Source organism: Lycorma delicatula, chromosome 2 (assembly GCF_047948215.1).
Source record: "Lycorma delicatula isolate Av1 chromosome 2, ASM4794821v1, whole genome shotgun sequence".
Lineage (NCBI taxonomy): Eukaryota > Metazoa > Arthropoda > Insecta > Hemiptera > Fulgoridae > Lycorma > Lycorma delicatula.
Window position 1 is genome coordinate 209,344,189 of NC_134456.1, and position 21,517 is coordinate 209,365,705.

The following is a 21,517-nucleotide window of genomic DNA, read 5'->3' on the forward strand; positions in this document are numbered from 1 at the left end:
AATAAAATACTAATATTGCTTTGTAGACTTATAACAAGCACTTATAGATGAAGAAGGAGATAGCATTGCTAGTAAATGATCAAACACCATTAGAACCCCTGGAAATATTTTTCAAGTTCTGAATCATCTCTGTAGCTATAAAAAGCTCACCGTTTACCATCTAGAAAGCTGTTAGCTTCATTTGGACAGCTTTAGAATTTCATAATTTTGACTTAAACTTTGATGTCACTGCTAACTTATTACCTAATCTACAGGTTTCTGATTTTGCCAAAATCTAGGTTATTACTTATTAAAATTCTTACAAATTTTGCATATTAATATATATAACCTATTCTATGCGTAGTAATTGTGATGATTCATCATCAGTTTCTTATTCTTTGAAATCAGATATTTATCTGAATTATTTTCTGTATTCTCTTCTGAAATCGGTTTCATTTTGCTTTTCTTTTTCTAGCACCAGATTACATAATTTTTTCCCTCTGTGAATTGATACTATGTACTCCTGCAACCACATATCTGTATTCTTTTCTCTCCCCAACTCTTGCGCTTCTTTTTAGACCCATCATATCATCACATTTTATTACAGTTTTTTTTTTAAAACTATTTTCTATTAATAATTCATTATTTATAGATGTGATTTTGATTTCTGGAGTTTCCATCAACTGTTAATATGGTTTGGTCAGGTTTTAATTCATGTAATAATTTTTTTTTCTATCTCTTCATTTTTTTTCAATTCATCATGTATCCATCTTTACTAATTTGTAGTCAGCACAATGTCTCTTGTTGGTCCATAATAACAATAATTTTGGAATCCCTGCATAACCTTATGCAATTCATGTGATGTCTCTAAACATCTCTTGATCTCACCCATTTTAATTTTATCTAATATACCTCACCTATATCTCACCTACTATAATTTAACATATTTTTATTTATTTATTTTTTTTATATTTTTTTTGAGTTTTTACAATTACTCATTTACATACAAATTTCTGCAAACTTAGTTACTCTTTCAGTCTTTGGTCTAGTCAGTGATCGTTGATTTGTTTGCCTCACTTTACTATTATGGCATTCCAGCCCCTCCTCCATTGTTATTAGATTTTTATCGCATTTTATATATTGACTATATCATCAATTTCTTCATACATCTATTTATTTGGAGAAGTTATTTAGATCTATGTTAATATTCTATAATCTAATTAGTAATCAAAGATTCTATTTTCCTTGTTACCTTCTTTATTTCTAAATACCCAATTTTATGATTTTCATTTCCCATTTTTAATTATCTACCCTACTATTCTTTTTTAAATTTCTAAGATTTCAATCGCTAATTGAAAGTTCAACATAATGCTTATGTTTTCCAAGAAAATGTTTTCTGAAGAAAATACTTATCTTATAGATATTAAAGAAAAGAAACCTAGAGAAATAGTTCCATAGAAAATACAGCTGTTTTTGATATTTTTTAACCTTACATTATTTGAAATACTATGCGTTTGTTATTGAGATTGTACAGTAACACTATCTGCTTCTGAAAGACTTGCAAGTTCCTGCGCTAACAATGTTTCTTTAATTCGTACTACACCTTTATTTAACGTCTTAAATAAAGTTTTAAAATTACTTAAAAGTTTTGGAATTTTTTATTCATTCTGGTGGTCAATGCTGTAGACCACTAGCATCATTATGTTCTTCTCTTTAGGTACTGTGCTTTGCTGTATGTTACACTTAACTTTCCTAAAGTACCTTTCCTAGAGAAATAGAAGATAAAAACTGCATCAGTCATGTACATTTTTATACACTAGCAGGGAATTAAAGAATCTTATTGACAGTGTTTTAGTGTATTTAGATTTTGTGCACTTTTGTCACTGTGTGATGGATCAGGAATTTTATTCATATGATATACACCTACTCTATTATCAATATATAAAACTAGTACCAAATCTATATTTTTTCCTTGATGTTGTTCAGTTTTTTTTATAGGTGATTTCTTTTTTCCAGGTTAATTGGAGATAAAGCTGTAGGAATTATTAATAAAATGAAAAATGTGTTAAAATACAGTCATGAATACCAATGGGGGATTCTGTTTCCTATGTTATATTAATTTCATTTTTCTTTCTGTATTTATAAATCAATTATTTTTATTATATTGTAGTTTTAATTATTTTATTTATATTAAAATAAATTTTGTTAATTTAATGTATGACAATATTTTTTTTTAGAAGTAATTGATTTTAATATTATTTTAACCATTAACTTTATTATAAAAAATCATTGTATTACTTCAACATATGCAAATTTTATCCTATTTTAATTGATTACATTGCAGTTATGTATTTACAATATTTATTTATTTACCCTTATTTTTAACATTAAAATACTTCATTTAGTGTTATTAATTTTCTTTAGATGTCGCTAGATATAATTTTTTTATAGTCTTGAATTAATTTTTATTAAGAATCATTATTTATTTGTTATTTCAGGAAAAGTATTACTTTTATCAGTCTCATTTTTATAATTAGAACTAGTTTTTTATTCTTTTTATTTTTTCATATAGCTCATCCAAAGATTATTGTGTGCGCACAATAGGAGGTCATCCTTTACATAGCAGTTATGTTAACATTGTATTTGTAATACATCACCAAAGAGCATACGGTACAGATAAGGTAGCTGAAAAAGAAGGAATGTTTTTATGTAACTTTTTACATAGTAAATGATAGAATTTTATCTACTTTATTTATTTTACTAGAGCACTGAAATTTATACATTTTTTTTACATAAAAAATATGTATTTGGTACAAAATTTTAAAATATCTAAAGGTTTACAGTATTTAATTTACTGTAATTCAATTTTATGTACGATACATTATTCATATACTCTTTAAAGATCCCATATTTTCATTTAACTGATATATATAGAGCAGTTGAGTATTAAGAAATTCATTTTTAAGTGGAAAAGGAAATGGCATAATTATCAGAAAATTTAGCATGTATGTTGTACAGGGGTTGAGTTCATGGATGAGAATGAAAGTTTTTAAGTTAAAAGAATTTTATTTATTTGATTAAAACATTACTTAACTAGAATATTTTAGCGTGTGGTCAATAATTATCTCGATTAACTCATTAATATTTAATTAGCTTCTGGTTACATAGAATACTTTTTTTGCTATTTTGTCAAATGATCTTGGTTGTGAAGTTGTATTTAATGTAAAAGTTTTCTTAGGTGAACTTCAAATTTTCTTTTTCAAGTTTCTACATTGATAACATCATATATTACAATGCAAAACAAATGAGTTAATTAAAATTGAGGTGGTTGTATTTTATTGTGATTGCTACTGGTAAATGTTTAAATGATACTATTGCATATAAATATTGATAATCACAATCAAATATGCTTTATTGTGTGGTTTTTGATCTTTTAATGATTAAACATTAAAGTTAAAATTTTTATTAATTTTTTTTTTCTACTAAGGTCATCATAATTTTTTTATATTAGTATCAATTAAATACTTTATTATTAATATTATTATCTACCTTTCTTAGCTTCGTCATAATCAAATCACATGTTGAAAAGCTAAGAAAGGTAGATAGATAATTGTACTGAATATAAAAATTAAACGTCAAAATTATTGTGATTTTTACTTGTAAATCAAACATCAAAAAGTTGTAAATCTTGTTTGTGACAGCTGATCTCTTTGGAAGACTGGTAGATTATTACCCTTTCATTTGAGAGGTGTGTATTTAAATTCCACAACTAGCATTTTTTAAGATTAAGAATTTTTATAAAATTTCTACACCATATTTTCATGTACAAGTTTAAGCACAAATATGATTAAATCAATTATAAGAGATAAAGATGAATCAGATATTACATAAATTGATCTCAGTTTAACTTTCTGCAGAATTAGGTGATGATGAAATCTGTGATACACTGTTCTTTTTTGTAACGAATCATTATTTGAATCTTTTTTGTTATCTGTTAACAAGTTATTTTTAATCAGTGTTAGTTTTTTTTTAATTTAGAAATAATAAAAACATTTTTCAAATTCAATTTTTTTATTAAAAATAAAACAAAATTACACATTAAAAATACCTTACTGCAGTAGCATTATCAGCAGAATAATATGTAATATTTGTTCACTTTAGTTTGATTTTGGATATTTCTTATCCCACATATTCACAAAAATATCATTCAATCATGATGAAGTGTGTATTCCCCAGCACTTCTTATTTCAGTTCTTAACTGTGGTCCACATACTTTCAACCGACTGAATATGAGCAAGTTTAACAGGGTCAGCAAGCAGTGATTAACCACTGTTTGGTATACATAATGACTTAATAGTCTCTCCGTTCAGAAAAATTTGCAGAATAGAAGGGTTTCATAGCCGAGAAAAAAGTACACATTTTGTTTTTTCGGATGAAAATGTGAAACCAGTAATCCTGGACCAAGCTTCAAGGTGAGATATAGTGTTCTGCAGTAGTCTCTCTGCTGTAGGTGTTGAACGGCTTGCAATGTAGATAGCAAAGTCATCAGCAAGTAGAGAACATGAGACAGGAGCCTGCACACATTTGGTAATATCGTTTATGGCTAAAGAAAATAAGGTGGCACTTAATACACTACCTTGGGGTACTCCATTCTCCAAGATGACACTATCTGAGAGCGAATCATCCACACAAACACGAGCCGTTCGGTGATTTAAGAATCCCCGGATAAAAGCAAGCATACTGCCCTTGATTCCCCATTCTTTGAGAGTGTTAAGAATACCACGTCGCCAGGCTGTGTCATACGCCTTTTTTATATCGAAGATGATAGCGACGAGGTGCTGCCGATTTAGGAAAGCGTTTTGTATAGCTGTTTCTAGTGACACTAAATGGTCAATAGAAGATCGTCCTTGTCGAAAACCACACTGTTTTGGAGATAGAAAGCCATGTTTCTCCAAGTACCATGTAAGTCTGCGGTTTACCATTCTATCCATTATTTTACACACAACGCTTGTTAATGAAATACGGCGGTAGCTTGAGGGGTTGGTTTGGTCTTTACCAGGTTTTAGTACTGGTATAATAAATGCTTCTGACCAGCCGGGTGGGAAGACTTGTTCGGAGAATAAACCGTTGAAAATATTCAAAAGTTGTTGTAGTGCCGAATTAGGAAGGTGTGAAAGCATGGAAAGGCGAATGTTGTCCGGTCCAAGGGAAGTGTCCCGTGAGTTTTTAAGTGCATGTAACAATTCTTTAAATACGAATGGAGTGCTTAATTCACCAACCGAATCACCAATGTTTAACAATAATACTTCTATTTGTATCTTGTACCGTTGAAAATCGTTATTATATGATGAGGTGAGAGACACCGAGCGGAAAGATTCTGCTAGACTATTTGCCACTTCTGAGGGTGATGAAAGGAGTTCTCCTTCATCAATAAGACCAAGAATAGATTGTTTCGGTGATCCGAAAATTGCACGAATTTTCTTCCATACAGTAGACGTGGGAGTAGTGCGTGAGATAGTGCTCACGTATTTCGTCCATGAATTCCTCTTAGTGTCCAAGAATACTCGACGGCACACCGCTCTAGCCCTGCGGTATAAATTTAGATGTTCTGTTGTAGGCCTACGATTAAATTTGCATAGTTGCCTCCCGTCGATTCCTAATAGCATATTTGCAATCATCGTTCCACCATGGAACGAAAGGACATGTTTGGCATTCTCAAGTATCATGGACGTAAAAGAAGAATATTGGTCGAGGATGTTCACTCCATCGTCACACTGAGATTGGAATGCTTTATGGTATCCGTTCCAATCTGCCTTTTCAACAATCCATCTCCGTGGCCTTCTTTTAATCTCGCAGTCTACACCGAAACCAATAATAATTGGTTTCGGTGTAGACTGCCGTGAAAGTCATCACAAACAGACCAATTAAAATGAGGGAGCACATTCGGTGAGCATATGGAAAGATCAAGGTTAGATACAGTACCAGTTGATAAGGACATGAATGTGTGTGATCCATTATTCAGTAGGCAAAGGTCAAAGTCTTGTCTCAATCTGTTTATCATATTTCCTCGAGTGGAGCAGAAGGTTGAGCCCCAGGAAATATGATGGGCATTGAAGTCTCCTACTATTAACGATGGAGATGGTATTTGCGTGAGGATTTTTTGAGACATCTAAAGCACTGAACTCAGTGTTCGGTGAGAAATACAGATTGCAGATATGCAATTTGAAGGGAATATAGACCTTTACTGCAATAGCAGGAATGACAGTGGTTAGTTGAATTCTTGTAGCAGACACCCCATTCTTCATGAAAATCGCTACTCCACCACTCTCCCTACTGTCTACTAGGCAGTCGTATCTCTCACAGAAGTATCCTCCGAGTGTAATTGGGTCATGTTGTAGAAGGTGAGTCTCTTGGAAACACATGATTAGTGGATCATGTGTGTGCGCTAGTACTCTAATATCTTCAATTCGGGACCGAATACCTCTAACATTCCACTGAATAATGTTCATAAGTGTAAAAAAAATAAATAAATTTAAATAATTAAATTTCAGAAATTATATAAAAATTAGTTGTACGTGATTCGGTTTTTCTTTTTTGTATTTTTTATATTAAAGAACTCCGATGCCCTAGGGTCGGGTGGTTCTTCAACCATATCCTCCAGTATATGAGGTGATGGTGGAGGAGATTTATTTGAATGGGATGCTGCAGTTAACATCCCAGAGGGAGTGGTTATGTGGGTTCCCTTTACGGGGAGCTTATTAGGTGGCTTACTGCCAGCTGTGATAGTCGCTACTTGTGTCGGTACGACTTTGGGAGCAGGGACTTTCGTGTGTATCACACTGTTGGATTCACTAACTGCGACGAAAGATATTTTATTCATCTTTGTCAGCTCTGAGATAGTGGCTGTAAGTGAAGCTACTTGATCAGAAAGCATCTGAACAAGTTTTTTAAGTTCATTGCAGGATCCGCACTGCTGATTTGACCGTATATGACAGCATAGCACAGTTATATGACAGCGTAGCACTCTTTGGGTAAAAAGAAAATAGAAAATTATGGTTATGATGAGAATACTCAGACAGCTCAGTTTCTTGTAATTGTTTTATAAAAAAAGAAACCAATCACAAAAAATGTAAAAACGTTTTGTTATACGCAAAAGTAAACAAAAGAAAAAAAAAAAATCAAAAAATTGACTGATATAGTTCCAAACATTTTTTTAAATGTTGGAATATAATATACACAAATTTTAACAGAAGATTAGCAATGAAAAACAAATAATTTTATTGCTCCCTATGATTAAAATTCTATACACGTGTTTAAATTATGCGGTTGTAATATGTAGTATTTAATAAATTCTATAATTCAAGCTTTGAGCCCTCTACTCTACCTAATCCTCCCAAACAGTATTTGAATGCGGGAGGTAATAGAGAGAGAACTAGTACAAACATTTCTGCAAGACCTACCTTAAAACTCTCAAAATTGTTGGCCAGATCAGTTGTAATCTAGATATTTTGCAGCCACCCAGCTGTTTGCACAAATGGAGAACCGACTGGAAAAATTATACCGCGAGTTAGACTTTAGCAGAATTTAACAGATTCAAGTTATGACTGAGGGGTGGAACTCTGTTTCTTTAGAGATTGATGGGACTTCTGAATGTTGTGTTGCTACCACTGGTTGCAATGTAGGTGTTCAAATCGGGTTTTGAAAGGTAATATTTATTTACAACAAGTACGAACAGCATGCATGATTTTAATTGTTTGCGTTCATTTAATTAAGCAAAGATCTTTTAAAACCTAATTCGAACACTAGTGCCTTGTCTAGAAGCATAGCTGGAACAATCCAGTGGCAGTCTCTGAATTAGCTTAATATAGAGCAAAAGCTAGATAAGACAAAGCTAAAATTTTTAACAATTTATCCTGTACAAAAAGCGTGCAGTTCTAAAACCGTTTTCATTTCTTAAATTCAAAGATTTTCTTATAATACCCAAAAGCCATAAAACAATTCCAAATATATCGACAGTAACCCATGATGGTGGGGCAAAAACTTTGATATTTCGAATTTGCAAAAGCTCTTAGCACGAAAGTCATAGAAATTCTTTTGGACCTTAAAATTTTTAGTAAATCTGATAAAATTTTATCGGACTTTATCAGAGTGCTTAGTAGACTCCATAATATCATATTTCTGCAAGAGTGATCTCAGAGAAAAAATTGCATTGCACCATTGTATTTTACTCGAACGTTAAATATATATATTTCTAGCCAAATCTCCTTCCTTTGGAGAATATAAGCCTGAAGTATCTGAAGTTTTATGCAAAAGTGGATTGCCAACAAAAAATTAAATAAATAATTTTTTTTGTTCTTCATCTCCTTCTACTGGTGCAGGTGTCCAGGACATCCTTGTCCACATAGAGGTATTAAACAAAAGGTGCAGTAGGGATGTTTTTTTTTTTTCTTATCTATAAAGATTCAGTAATGCAGAATCACATATAAGTCAAAAGAGAACAAAGCCACTGACTGGTAAATAACCCTAAAAAACTTTCACATTATGGTAGGAAATCTGATGAGAAAATAAACCTGATAATGACCCTTTCCAGATGAATCGCACAAATCAAATTAATGCGCATCAATTTTTAAGCCCTGAAATCAGGACCGCTAAAAAATCTATTCTTTATATCTATCGGTACACAAAAGTATTGGTATATAGTCCCGCCTTAATTTTCTGTTGTAACACAATATATTTAATTGAGAAATATCTTGAAAATCTTTGTACAGCTTTCTAGGTAAAGTAAAAGTGCAGGCGACGGTCCTAGTTCTTGCATCGAACAAATGTAAATTTAAAAATATTTTTATCAGGTTAGTTTCAATAATTATAATAAAGATTAAGCGAACATAATTTACTATACAACATAAATGCGATATACATTACAAGCATTATGTAAATTTCCATAGAAGAAAATGAATCGTACATAGATAACATTTACCGCTTAATAACTTTATCATTATCATAACCTCTACAATATGTCACTGAAATAGTTTAAGATAAATATGAATTATTAACACAAGTAATCTGCCTTTATCATGATATGAAAAATAAATTTTAACTTAAGATTGTATACATATTCTTTTCTGACAGAATCACTTCTACTTAAAAATATTAAATGTTTCAAATATACAAGAAAAGAAGTGTATGTGTGTGTGTGTGTTATATTTAAAAAATATAGACAAAATCATTTAAAAAATTATATAATTGTATTCAGACACCATCATGTATAATTACATTAAAAATTGTTTTACACTTTTTGTCGCTTAATGCATTATTCGAATTTACAATAAAAACCTTTGAACAACTAAGTTTCATTAAAAATATCTATAATTATTGACATTTGGTGGTGCTAATACAGATACTGTAGGTAAAGTTGAATTCTCCAGGTGATTAGTGGTTAACAATAATGGCAAGCTTGATATTCCTGTAAATAAAACCGTTAAGTTAAAGCTAATTCATGAACACAACATAAGTTATAATAAAAGTAGATACAGAACAATAGATATATAAGTAAATAAAATAAATAATTATACTGAATCGTACTAAATACTGCATTATACTAAAAAATAAATAATTGTCTAAGAAACAACACACACACACACACACACACACACACACACACACACACACACACACACACACACACACACACACACACACACACACACACACACACACACACACACACACACACACACACACACACACACACACACACACACACACACACACACACACACACACACACACACACACACACACACACACACACACACACACACACACACACACATAAAATTTATAACAAACCAATTATGTTTATCAAACTGATATTTCAATAACGGTACTTCTAGAACTAAAGTAAATAACTGTTTTCCAATTAGTTTCCTTCAAATTTCTTGAAAAGTTATATTAAAATTTGTTAATATATTTTAACAGCAACATATTTTTTTCCGTCATTATATTTCAGAAAAATTTTAACGACTGAAGATTTAAGTTCTCCATTTATTTATTTACAGCAGCCACCTAAAATTAAGAATAGTTTACGACGGTCAACTTAGGTTAAGAGAAGGCGCTAAGAAGATACATGCATGTATATAGAGCTATTTTTTCTGTTTTATGTTGGATATTATGATAAACTGCAAGAGATGCAGTTCTGTGATCAATTTTATTTGATTTTTGAGGTTAAAAGTCATACAAAACCATCTGGTTTAACACCAGAAAGTTTCAGTATGAACTCATTTCACCAGGAAAACTGAAATACAGGAAAAATCTTTCACTAGCTGTAACTCAATAACAAAATGTTTTTTAGATATATGTTTGTATCAACGTTCTCAAGTAGAGCTTATTTCAAACTACAGTATATATATTTTTTTGAAAGATAGAAGATGACATGTCTCCGGTATGCTTGCACCAGTAAGACAAATACATAAAATCTGTATTCGAGAAAATAGGCCATACAGGAACATCTAATGTAACTGCTCTGGTTAAATCCATCAATGTAAATCGCTTCACCTTATAAAGAAGTATCTTTATTGACAGAAATTCTGTAATAATACTACACGCTTATTGTCTGTTTTTCTTATAACTAATCACCTAAGTAAATATACTAATGAACAGTAAATGTAGCATGTAGTTTTTCAAACCAAGGAAAGATAAAACAAACATTCCCCGAGCTTGAATAATCGTAAAACTAAATTAAATGGAAATCTATGGATTAAGACTGAAAATAAAAACAAAATCACACAGAAGATGCTAAGATTGTCCCTTTATGATGCATGTAAATCATTATTGGTCAGACTCAACCAGAGAGGGAAAGGCTCACCATTCTTCATTAAAGTGCTTACTATTTGACTAGACAGGAATGATCCGGTAGCAAATCAAATAAAACTTTACGAATGGTGATCCAACATCCCAAGAATTGTACACTCTGAGGAGTAAACTACTAATTGAATTTAGACATTACCAAAATTCAGTAAAATTTAAGTACACATTTCATCTGCACCCCAAAAGCTGTTACTGTAAATATTATGCTGTTAATTGTTAACCTATCAAAATGTTTTAAACACTGAATTTTGAGTTCTCTTACATGTTTAATTCAGGCAATGCATTCATAAAGTAGACCTAAATTTATGTAGAGTGATACTGAGATTTTTTTGTTAATTTAGATAATTTCACCTTATGACTCGTTCATAAATGAAGTTTTGAAGCAAACGTTTTGCAGCTGCCGATGGATGTAGGCTGTTAAATCATTTACATATAATGAACACATGAAGGTGGTTTTTAATAAATTTTATAGTGTTGTTTACAGCCAAAGAAAATAAAATTATAGAACATCAGTACCTTAAGGCACATTTTCCAGTGTAAATGGTTCTGAAGTTAAAAACATTGTTCTCAAGGAATCTTACTATGAAGCCTAGAAAATTGCATCTACATCCCATTCTTTTAAGATTCGCAGCATATCTATTCAGCAAGTCAATTTGAAAGCCTTTTCAGAATTTAAGAAGACAGCAAACGTGGCACTGGGATTCAAAGTATCCAATAAAACAGTCTGCTTCAAGAGTAATTCAGAGATCCAAGGGAGATCTAGCACTTCAAAATCTGCGCTCCTCCTATGCAGTAAAAAAGTGCTCATCTTCTCAAAATATCATATCAGAATGTATATTTCACCATTAGCTGGAAAGAATTTCTGGTTTCTTGTTTAAGCAATATCAATATTGAATCTCAACATCTTTATTTTCTTTCTTGTTGGTATCTTAATTTTTCTATTTCTTTCCTTTGATTGTTATCAAATTTCTCCTTCAGTTGTTTCTTTTAAACATAAATAGAATAGGAAAGGTGATAAGACTAACATGTCTGAGAAAAGGTTTTCTGGCCTTCCTAAATTTCAGCTTACCTTTCTAGATCTCTAATCTTATCACAGCTACCGAATTCTTATTTACTCATTTTTTAAGCGAAAAATTTTCTGGGAATTCAATTAAAGCATTTATTCAATACGGAATTTCACCCTGTGGTTTTACATTTCATTAATCCATTCAAAAATTAAAGAATAGAATGCCAAATTTACTTCAAGTTTGGTTTCATGTACATTTTTCCACAATCTATTTCATATAAAAATTTTTTACTTTTGAATGGTGAGTTTACATCCATCGACTGACCATTAACCTACTGATATCACATCCATAGGAATGATAAGTTGATCGTACTTTAGCAGCCAATCTTGATCGCATGACTTAAGTTTTTCACAATTAGAATATTTAATTTTTCCAAACCGTTTCCTCGTTCCCCGATTCCACAATACTTTACCGGCTCCAGAAAACCCTATCTGGCCAACCCATATGCGTGTAGGTATATTAGATGACAAAACCGTAACGGTTGCGTACAATTTAATACGAGATATCAGTCACTGCTGAAGATAACATAACATTTTCATGAATATTAAGCTACAGTGACAGGCTTACTAGATAAATTGGGGAGTGGAAATAGGATTCTCAGCACCTTCACTGAGCAAAACTACATATCAGCATGACATTCAAATACAGTATGAGCCATAAAATCATTTTTTCACTCTGCTCACGAACCACAGATCGGCAGGGAAATTAAAAATGAATACTTTTAGAGAAATTAATACTTGGTTCCTTTTGACATCAATGTTCTACATTTACCACAACCAAAAAAAAAAACTGGTACAGGTAGTGCAAAACAAGAAATTATTAATCCTTTTAATGCACTCTTCTTCTTAACCTAATGTTAAAATAAAAATTTTACATCTGTAACAACAAATTATGAGAATTCCTAACAGCGATCAGAAAAACGGTTCTGTAGAAAGTCAATAATGATAAACTTATCCACACGGTTTCAAAAACCATAGCAAAATGAGAAATGAGATTTAGAGCGACAAATGGTTAAGTAAGATGTTCCTGACTTGCATACATATCACCGATAGTCAGTTTAATTTTTCACTTACCAAATGATCACTTTTATCTGCATGCATATATTTATCCATAAAATCAATTATTGTCAGCCAGAGTGCAGTAAACATTGGCAGTGTTTGAAGAGGAGTAAGATGATGCAGAAATACCTAAAAATAAAAATCAAACAATAATTCATTATACCGTTTAATCTATACTACATACTCAAAAAAATAAATAACAATGAGCAATTTACTTTAAAGTACAAGTACTAAAATAACAATGTTAAGATTAATTTCTTACACGCACATTTTTTACTTTATCACATTAAACCACTAACTGATTACAAAAAGGAAGTTTTCAACTGTTGTAACGATCGGTTATGTTTCATTTCCTCAGAGATTTGTACTGCTCCAATCCAGTAAAAATATAATTTTCACCTAACACTATGTTTGTCAACTCCAGATATTGTTTAATAATAATAATCATTATAGATATGAAAAATTGAAAAATTTTAACGGTGTGTATCTGGCCCATAGGTAAAGATCTGTAGTCGTAATTTTCAAAATGTGGTTTCACGACTACTTGATTGTTTCTGAAGCTTTTTCTTGATGAAGTAACAAATTAAAATTGGAATATTGATACTTTATAGAAAAAATACATGCATGAAAAAAAATAGTGCATGAAATACAATGATAATAGGAAGCACCTAAAAGAGAGACAGAAGCAGAAAGAAATGGATTAAAAAGATGTGTGTGTGCACGTGCATGCGTGTGTGTATTTTCCAAAAGAATAAACAAAATTCAGCACAATCCACCAATGTACAGAATCAAAATAAGAGCTCTAAAAATAAAAGCATAAAAATACCTTATGTCCATTCAGTAAGATAAACCGATTTAAACTATGATATGTTACGTTTGGTTGGTTCAAAGCAAAATATAATATTCCTTTCCTAAGTCCAGTACTCACTAGGGACATAACTATTCTATCACTTTTGTCCTAAAAAGAGGTTGTGTTAGGACCACCACTATTGCAGTTATGTTTTGAATTAATGCAGTATCTAACCTAGCTGTTTATGTATATAATTAGTCATGAATAGACGTCAAATTATGATGAATATAGTTCTTAACTGAACTGCTTTGGACAAAAGGTAAGGTTATTACTATCGTCTTTAATTATTAAAATGTTAATAAAGTAAACATTCTAACCTAACACCTCTTCAGGCTGATGAGAAGCTTTTTAAGCTATTAAAAGATTTGATCCATCTAATTTTAATTATTTACTGGTAGTATTAACATAAACTTTTGTAGACACAGAATATTTATATCATATCGATATAATTTTTTTTAACCGTAACCTTACACTTTCTTATTTGTATGTCTTACTACCAGGGGTCTTAATTATATATAATTGAAATAATTTTTACAAAACTAATAATAAGGATAAATAAAATTAGTTAGAATTCGTAATCATATTAAGTTATTGCAAGTCATTGTTCTAGGTTATGTTAGAAAGTTAGGTTAGCTTTTCAAAATAAGCCTGTAATCATAAACAAGACTGTTGATTTACAAGTGATAAAAAATACCATTAAAAACAATAACACCTCATACGTAGCTGTAAACTCTAAATGAGATAGCGTTCACTTCTAATGAATTTAAAATAGAACTACATCAATTAAAGAACTACTTGATGGAAGAAAAAACAGCCCGAATCATGCAGTCAGTTAATTGGGCTTCAAGATCAAATAATCTTTCAACAGTTGATTAGTTTTAGTTTACGTTTTATTGCAAAGACTAGGGAAAATGGGGAAAAAAATTGGAAAAACAGCTGCATTTCCCTTTAGTACATTCTTCTACTGATGAAGGTGATGAAGAGAAAAAGTGTATGCATTTTTGAAGACAGAATAGCGACTGCTTTAATGATTCTGGAAACAAAAATAGGCTTTTAACAATAATCATGATTCAGTTCGATAGTAGTCCGAATACCACTGAAGTCTGATGTATTTCACATATGAGAAAATGGGTTATTGGCTATGAATTAAAAGGTATTCAAGAAATACAATCATTCACTTCAGAGGATGATTTGATTGGTGATCTTAATTATTTGCCTTACAGTAGCTTTAATCTACTGGCAGGCTCTGATATCTCTTTTATTGAAAATTAAAAGTGTTTACCATGTAAAAGCCATGAAGAGCTTGTGGTGTCTCATGTAACACTAGTTAATGAAAAGATTGAAAACATTAAGAAATTTGTGCCATATTCCAATTCTGATATGGGTCATCATGTAGGTCATGAACCTAAAGAAAATGTAGGACAATATGAAAGAGAAAATAATGTTTATGAGATAATGTTCTTCAACGGGAAAGCTAGTAGCAAGTTGTGTTACAGGGTCTGGCTGTAAACAGGATTTCAGAATGAAATGTTCCCGTTGATAATTGAGGCTGACAGGAAAAATATTTGATAAATTTTGGTCTAAAGACAAGTCTTGGGATATGAAAAGACAGTACATTGTATCAAAAATTTATTCATCAGGACCAGTACCCAGAAGAGGAATGCGAAATTGTAGTAGAGAGGATCAAAGGAAAATGACAAATGTATACAGGGCATTTCATAATGTTCTTCAGAGTTTCAAAAATTCATTAACAAAAAACTATTTCACGCATAAGAATAAAACAAGTACTGTATGAAAGAGTAGTTCAAATAGTTTTGTCCACATACACTAGGCAGTTAGTAAACCATTTGCTCGCTAGGCGTCGACAGTAGAGAAAATGGCTGCCACGGGAAGCGAGAAGTCGTTTTGGTGTTTATCCCGCCGATGCCGTACGATATCAACTCTATCGAAAATGACAAGTTAGAACGAGTTTGGCAAGAGCTAGACTTTCGTGTTGACGTGTGCCGTGTCACCAGAGCAGCACATATCGAACATTTATAGATTTTAACAAAAACTGTTCGAGTCCATGCATCACCTCGTACAACTTTCATTTAGGTTAGTGAAATACTTTTTTTGTACTGAATTTTTGTAACTCGTAAGAACATTATGAAACGCCCTGTATAAATTCTCATTTTTAAATAAAAAAATACATTTCTGTCAGTCTATGTTTTTAAGTACTCTACGAATAAGTATGCCGGCGGGGAAGATAGTTTTGAAAAAGGTTTCTGAAAGCAGTATGATGTCATGTGATAAGAAAGGCAAACATGCATCATCGAATAAAATACCACAAGCTATATTATTGAAGCAATAAAAGCTCATAAGACAAATACCCAGCTTACGAGAGCCATTATAGTCAAGATAGAATACAAAAAAAATATTGTGGGTGTAGATTAAATATACATATAGTTGTTTTTCTTATACATATGCGTGTGATCAAAATGGAAATCAAGTAATGAGGTGGCAAAAAATGGCTTTCCCTTAAAGTTTTCAACAAAGAGTATAATTTGTCAATTAAAGAGACAACTGGAAGAAAGAGCTTCTTTGTTACAAAAAAAAAAAACACTCATTTGGACGAGGCTGATAAATGCTATAAACTGAAAGCTAAAGAAAGGAATTGATGGAAAAACGCCCTTTTAATAGTGGATTTACAGAAACCCTTGCCTATCCCGTTCCTTTATGACAAACAATCAATTTATCTCGGAAAGCTATGGACATTAAATTTCACAATGATGATCCAAAAACAACAGATTCATTTTGCACGATTATGATGAAACCACTGGAGGGTGTAGAGGAAATGAAATATCATCATGCTTCTTAAAATGAGCAGGGAAATATTTGCAAGATGATATAAATAAACTTATTACAGAATAATGTATCATCCAGTGATGACTATGACTATATCTGTTTTGTAGAAGGAATTCCCAGTACCATAAGCCACATTAGAAATATTTTTATAAAGTAACCTTAGATGGTGATTTTCACTTATTATTTCTCAGAGTTAATTAAAATTTCTAGCAAGTGCGTTTGTGTTGAGATAACTGGAAGTTACAGATTAAAACAACTTTTAGTGGTATTTCACCCAACATTAATAGAAGTACTTTGGGGAACATCGACTCATGGTTGTTCTTAATTTCCTGAGCCGAGATCTGGTCTGCCTCATTATCACATGTAAGCATATCAAAGAGCAGTTTAATTAATAGACACAGTTAAAATTAAATTTTCAAATGATAATTGGTTGTGTATCATCATAACATCATACCTTCACCCACTACTTGTGGGTGAAGTATCCTGTTCGAAACACTAAAGGAGAATCTTGTGATGTACTTACAGGCTGTTGATTGAACTTGTACAGAAGCTGCCACAGTTCTGGCTTTATAAATCACTTCTGACATTTTCATTCAGAATTCTTTGTACTGAAAACAGAAGGTACTGTTCGATTATGAATCGATTATCAATCCTAGATTGCATTTATGATTTTTACCCTATTTGATTTCAGTTAACTTATTCGTACATTTGTAAATGTTTGTATAGATTTTGTGATTGACCATTTAGAGGTTGCTGTCTTAGGCACCAAGATTTTCAAAGATACCAGGAAAAGTCCTGGTATTGTTTGTATACAATAAGTTTGTCCTCTAATGTTAATTATGGATGAAAAGCGAACTAGTCAAAATTTATAGAAATGAAGTAGGTTTTTTCTTGTGAAAATTTAACTTTAAATTTAATTTTGTGCAGGTAGATCAACATTATCTGATTGCTTTCTGTAATCTAAATATATACATTTGTTTTTGTTTAAGTAAAAATATTGAACCAGTTCTTTTTTAAAATGGTGTCCAAGTTTGATAAGGTTTAATTTTAATAACACTTCTTTAACGTCTATATGCCTACAAGCGCCCATGATGATGATGAGGTAGAGTGTGTATACGAAGAGATTGATTAAGCAATTAAACACGTAAAAGGAGATGAAAATTTAATAATAGTTGGAGATTGGAATGCAAGCATTGGAAAAGGCAAGGAAGGAAATATAGTGGGTGAATACGGGCTGGGCAAAAGGAATGAAAGAGGGGACCGACTTATAGAATTTTGCACGAAGTATAATTTAGTAATTGCTAACACCCAATTAAAAAATCATAATAGAAGAATATACACTTGGAAAAAGCCAGGCGATACTGGAAGGTATTAGATAGATTATATCATGGTTAAGCAAAGATTTAGAAATCAACTCGTTGACTGCAAAACTTACCCTGGAGCAGACATTGATAGCGACCATAATTTGGTGATAATGAAATGTAGATTGGGGTTTAAAAACCTGAAGAAAAGGTGTCAGATGAATCGGTGGAATTTAGAGAAGCTTGAGGAAGAGGAGGTAAAGAAGATTTTTGAGGAGGACATCGCAAGAGGTCTGAGTAAAAAAGATAAGGTAGAAAATGTAGAAGAAGAATGGGAGAATGTTAAAAAGGAAATTCTTAAATCAGCAGAAGCAAACTTAGGCGGAATAAAGAGAACCGGTAGAAAACCTTGGGTTTCAGACGATATATTGCAGCTGATGGATGAACGTAGAAAATATAAGAATGTTAGTGATGAAGAAAGTAAAAGGAACTATCGGAAATTAAGAAATGCTATAAACAGGAAGTGCAAACTGGTGAAAGAAGAGTGGATTAAAGAAAAGTGTTCAGAAGTGGAAAGAGAAATGAACATTGGTAAAATAGACGGAGCATACAGGAAAGTTAAGGAAAATTTGGGGTACATAAATTAAAATCTAATAATGTGTTAAACAAAGATGGTACACCAATATATAATACGAAAGGTAATGTCGATAGATAGGTGGAATATATTGAAGAGTTATACGGAGGAATGAATTAGAAAATGGTGTTATAGAGGAAGAAGAGGAAGTTGAGGAGGATGAAATGGGAGAAACAATACTGAGATCTGAATTTAAGAGAGCATTAAAAGATTTAAATGGCAGAAAGGCTCCTGGAATAGACGGAATACCTGTAGAATTACTGCGCAGTGCAGGTGAGGAAGCGATTGATAGATTATACAAACTGGTGTGTAATATTTATGAAAATGGGGAATTTCCATCAGACTTCAAAAAAAGTGTTATAGTTATGATACCAAAGAAAGCAGGGGCAGATAAATGTGAAGAATACAGAACAATTAGTTTAACTAGTCATGCATCAAAAATCTTAACTAGAATTCTATACAGAAGAATTGAGAGGAGAGTGGAAGAAGTGTTAGAAGACCAATTTGGTTTCAGGAAAAGTATAGGGACAAGGGAAGCAATTTTAGGCCCTCAGATTAATAGTAGAAGGAAGATTAAAGAAAAACAAACCAACATACTTGGCATTTATAGACCTAGAAAAGGCTTTCGATAACGTAGACTGGAATAAAATGTTCAGCATTTAAAAAAAATTAGGGTTCAAATACAGAGATAGAAGAACAATTGCTAACATGTACAGGAACCAAACAGCAACAATAACAATTGAAGAACATAAGAAAGAAGCCCTAATAAGAAAGGGAGTCCGACAAGGATGTTCCCTATCTCCGTTACTTTTTAATCTTTACATGGAACTAGCAGTTAATGATGTTAAAGAACAATTTAGATTCGGAGTAACAGTACAAGGTGAAAAGATAAAGATGCTACGATTTGCTGATGATATAGTAATTCTAGCCGAGAGTAAAAAGGATTTAGAAGAAACAATGAACGGCATAGATGAAGTCCTACGCAAGAACTATCGCATGAAAATAAACAAGAACAAAACAAAAGTAATGAAATGTAGTATAAATAACGAAGATGGACCGCTGAATGTGAAAGGAGGAGAAAAGATTATGGAGGTAGAAGAATTTTGTTATTTGGGAAGTAAAATTACTAAAGATGGACGAAGCAGGAGCGATATAAAATGCCGAATAGCACAAGCGAAACGAGCCTTCAGTAAGAAATATAATTTGTTTACATCAAAAATTAATTTAAATGTCAGGAAAAGATTTTTGAAAGTGTATGTTTGGAGTGTCGCTTTATATGGAAGTGAAACTTGGACGATCGGAGTATCTGAGAAGAAAAGATTAGAAGCTTTTGAAATGTGGTGCTATAGGAGAATGTTAAAAATCAGATGGGTGGATAAAGTGACAAATGAAGAGGTATTGCGGCAAATAGATGAAGAAAGAAGCATTTGGAAAAATATAGTTAAAAGAAGAGACAGACTTATAGGCCACATACTAAGGCATCCTGGAATAATCGCTTTAATATTGGAAGGACAGGTAGAAGGGAAAAATTGTGTAGGCAGGCCACGTTTGGAGTATGTAAAACAAAAACTTCTTTATCAGGATACAATGTATGTGTGCTGTGTAATAAAAAAAATTACCAAGAACATGACTAAAATTTTCTGATAGATTATTAATAATGAGGATGATACTTCCCTGATTATCTTGCATTTACCTGAGGAAATATACATTCATTAAAGTCTGATTGATTAAAAGTCACTTGTACCAGACTGACCAGTAAATTTAAGATCAGACCATTTTTGGTAGGTCAATTTGTTCTTTTTTTATACCAGAAAGATTTATAGTTTTATTTTAATAGCCAATTTCAGTGCAGTGACTTTCAGTAAATGTAATAAACTTAAGTAAATAGATCTATTGTAAAGCCAGAGGCTTTTTTTTGTCTTATGTACTGATAAAATAAGATAAAAAAAATGTATATATGTTTTATTGTTTTGAATTTAATTTATGGATTTACTTGGGTCACATTGCAGTATCTCACCACTGTAATTCCATACCATACCATTGGATAGTGGCCCATTGAACAACCAGGCTTTTCAAGTTCTTATTAAAAGTAAGTATTAATTTAAATATTATTATAAATTAAAATAATAATTGTTATGATTAATATTGATTTAATTATATTTATACTTAATTCAAACATTTTGTAAACATTTAAAAGTAACGCTTGTGATTATATTATGTAACCTCTTTCTCAGTAATATTATGTAAAAATTATCATTAATTTTATGTCCTGAGAATTTTTAGGAAGAAACTCAAATCTGTAGATTTGAAAATGTTTTTATTTAAATTTGATGCTGCTCCAGGTCATATATTAAATGTTTTTTCAATGAAATAATATTTATTGTATTCTCAGATATTTTTCCCTCTATTGATGTCAATAACAATTGTAAAGTGAATTTTCTCTCTATTATGATAATGATTTAATAGTAGTAATCAAGTTTATATTCTTTGCTCATTATTTAACTAAAAAACATTGGTTGAAACTCAATAGAAATTCATGAAACTAATTTTTTTGTTTTGATTTTCATTTATTTATGCAACTGTAAAACTTATGTTTGTCCATTTCACGCAGTTTGTCTCATTAAAAGATTTATTTTAAATCTAAAATAATTATTATTGAAGCAAAGCTTCTTAATGCAGGCTTCAGGATGGGGAGTCAACTGAAATAAAAAGAGTGTCACGAAAAAAAGTCATACACTAGTTGTATGTATCGATACTAACTATAGATAGATCGATACTAACACGTGAGTTGTGTAAACACACACTCGCTCTTACTTTATACACAGTTAATTCGTATAATGCGCATTCTTTTTTTTTATATGTGTATTTCATTGCTAGTTCAAATTTCTTATCAATAAAAAATTTTATTGTGTGTATGT

General features: G+C 31.4%; 1 protein-coding gene across 1 annotated transcript in view; it reads right to left on the reverse strand.

The window, feature by feature from the left end:
• Positions 1-9,202: 9,202 nt before the first annotated feature.
• Positions 9,203-21,517, reverse strand: part of LOC142320358 (Golgi-specific brefeldin A-resistance guanine nucleotide exchange factor 1-like) — a 28,373-nt gene continuing 16,058 nt past the window's right edge. Inside the window, exons 2-3 of the mRNA XM_075358064.1 lie at positions 12,986-13,099; positions 9,203-9,442 (exon numbers count right to left, since the gene is read on the reverse strand). Of these exons, the coding sequence (XP_075214179.1) occupies positions 9,416-9,442; positions 12,986-13,099 (141 nt within the window). The 3' untranslated portion in view covers positions 9,203-9,415. The remainder of the gene's footprint in view (positions 9,443-12,985; positions 13,100-21,517) is intronic.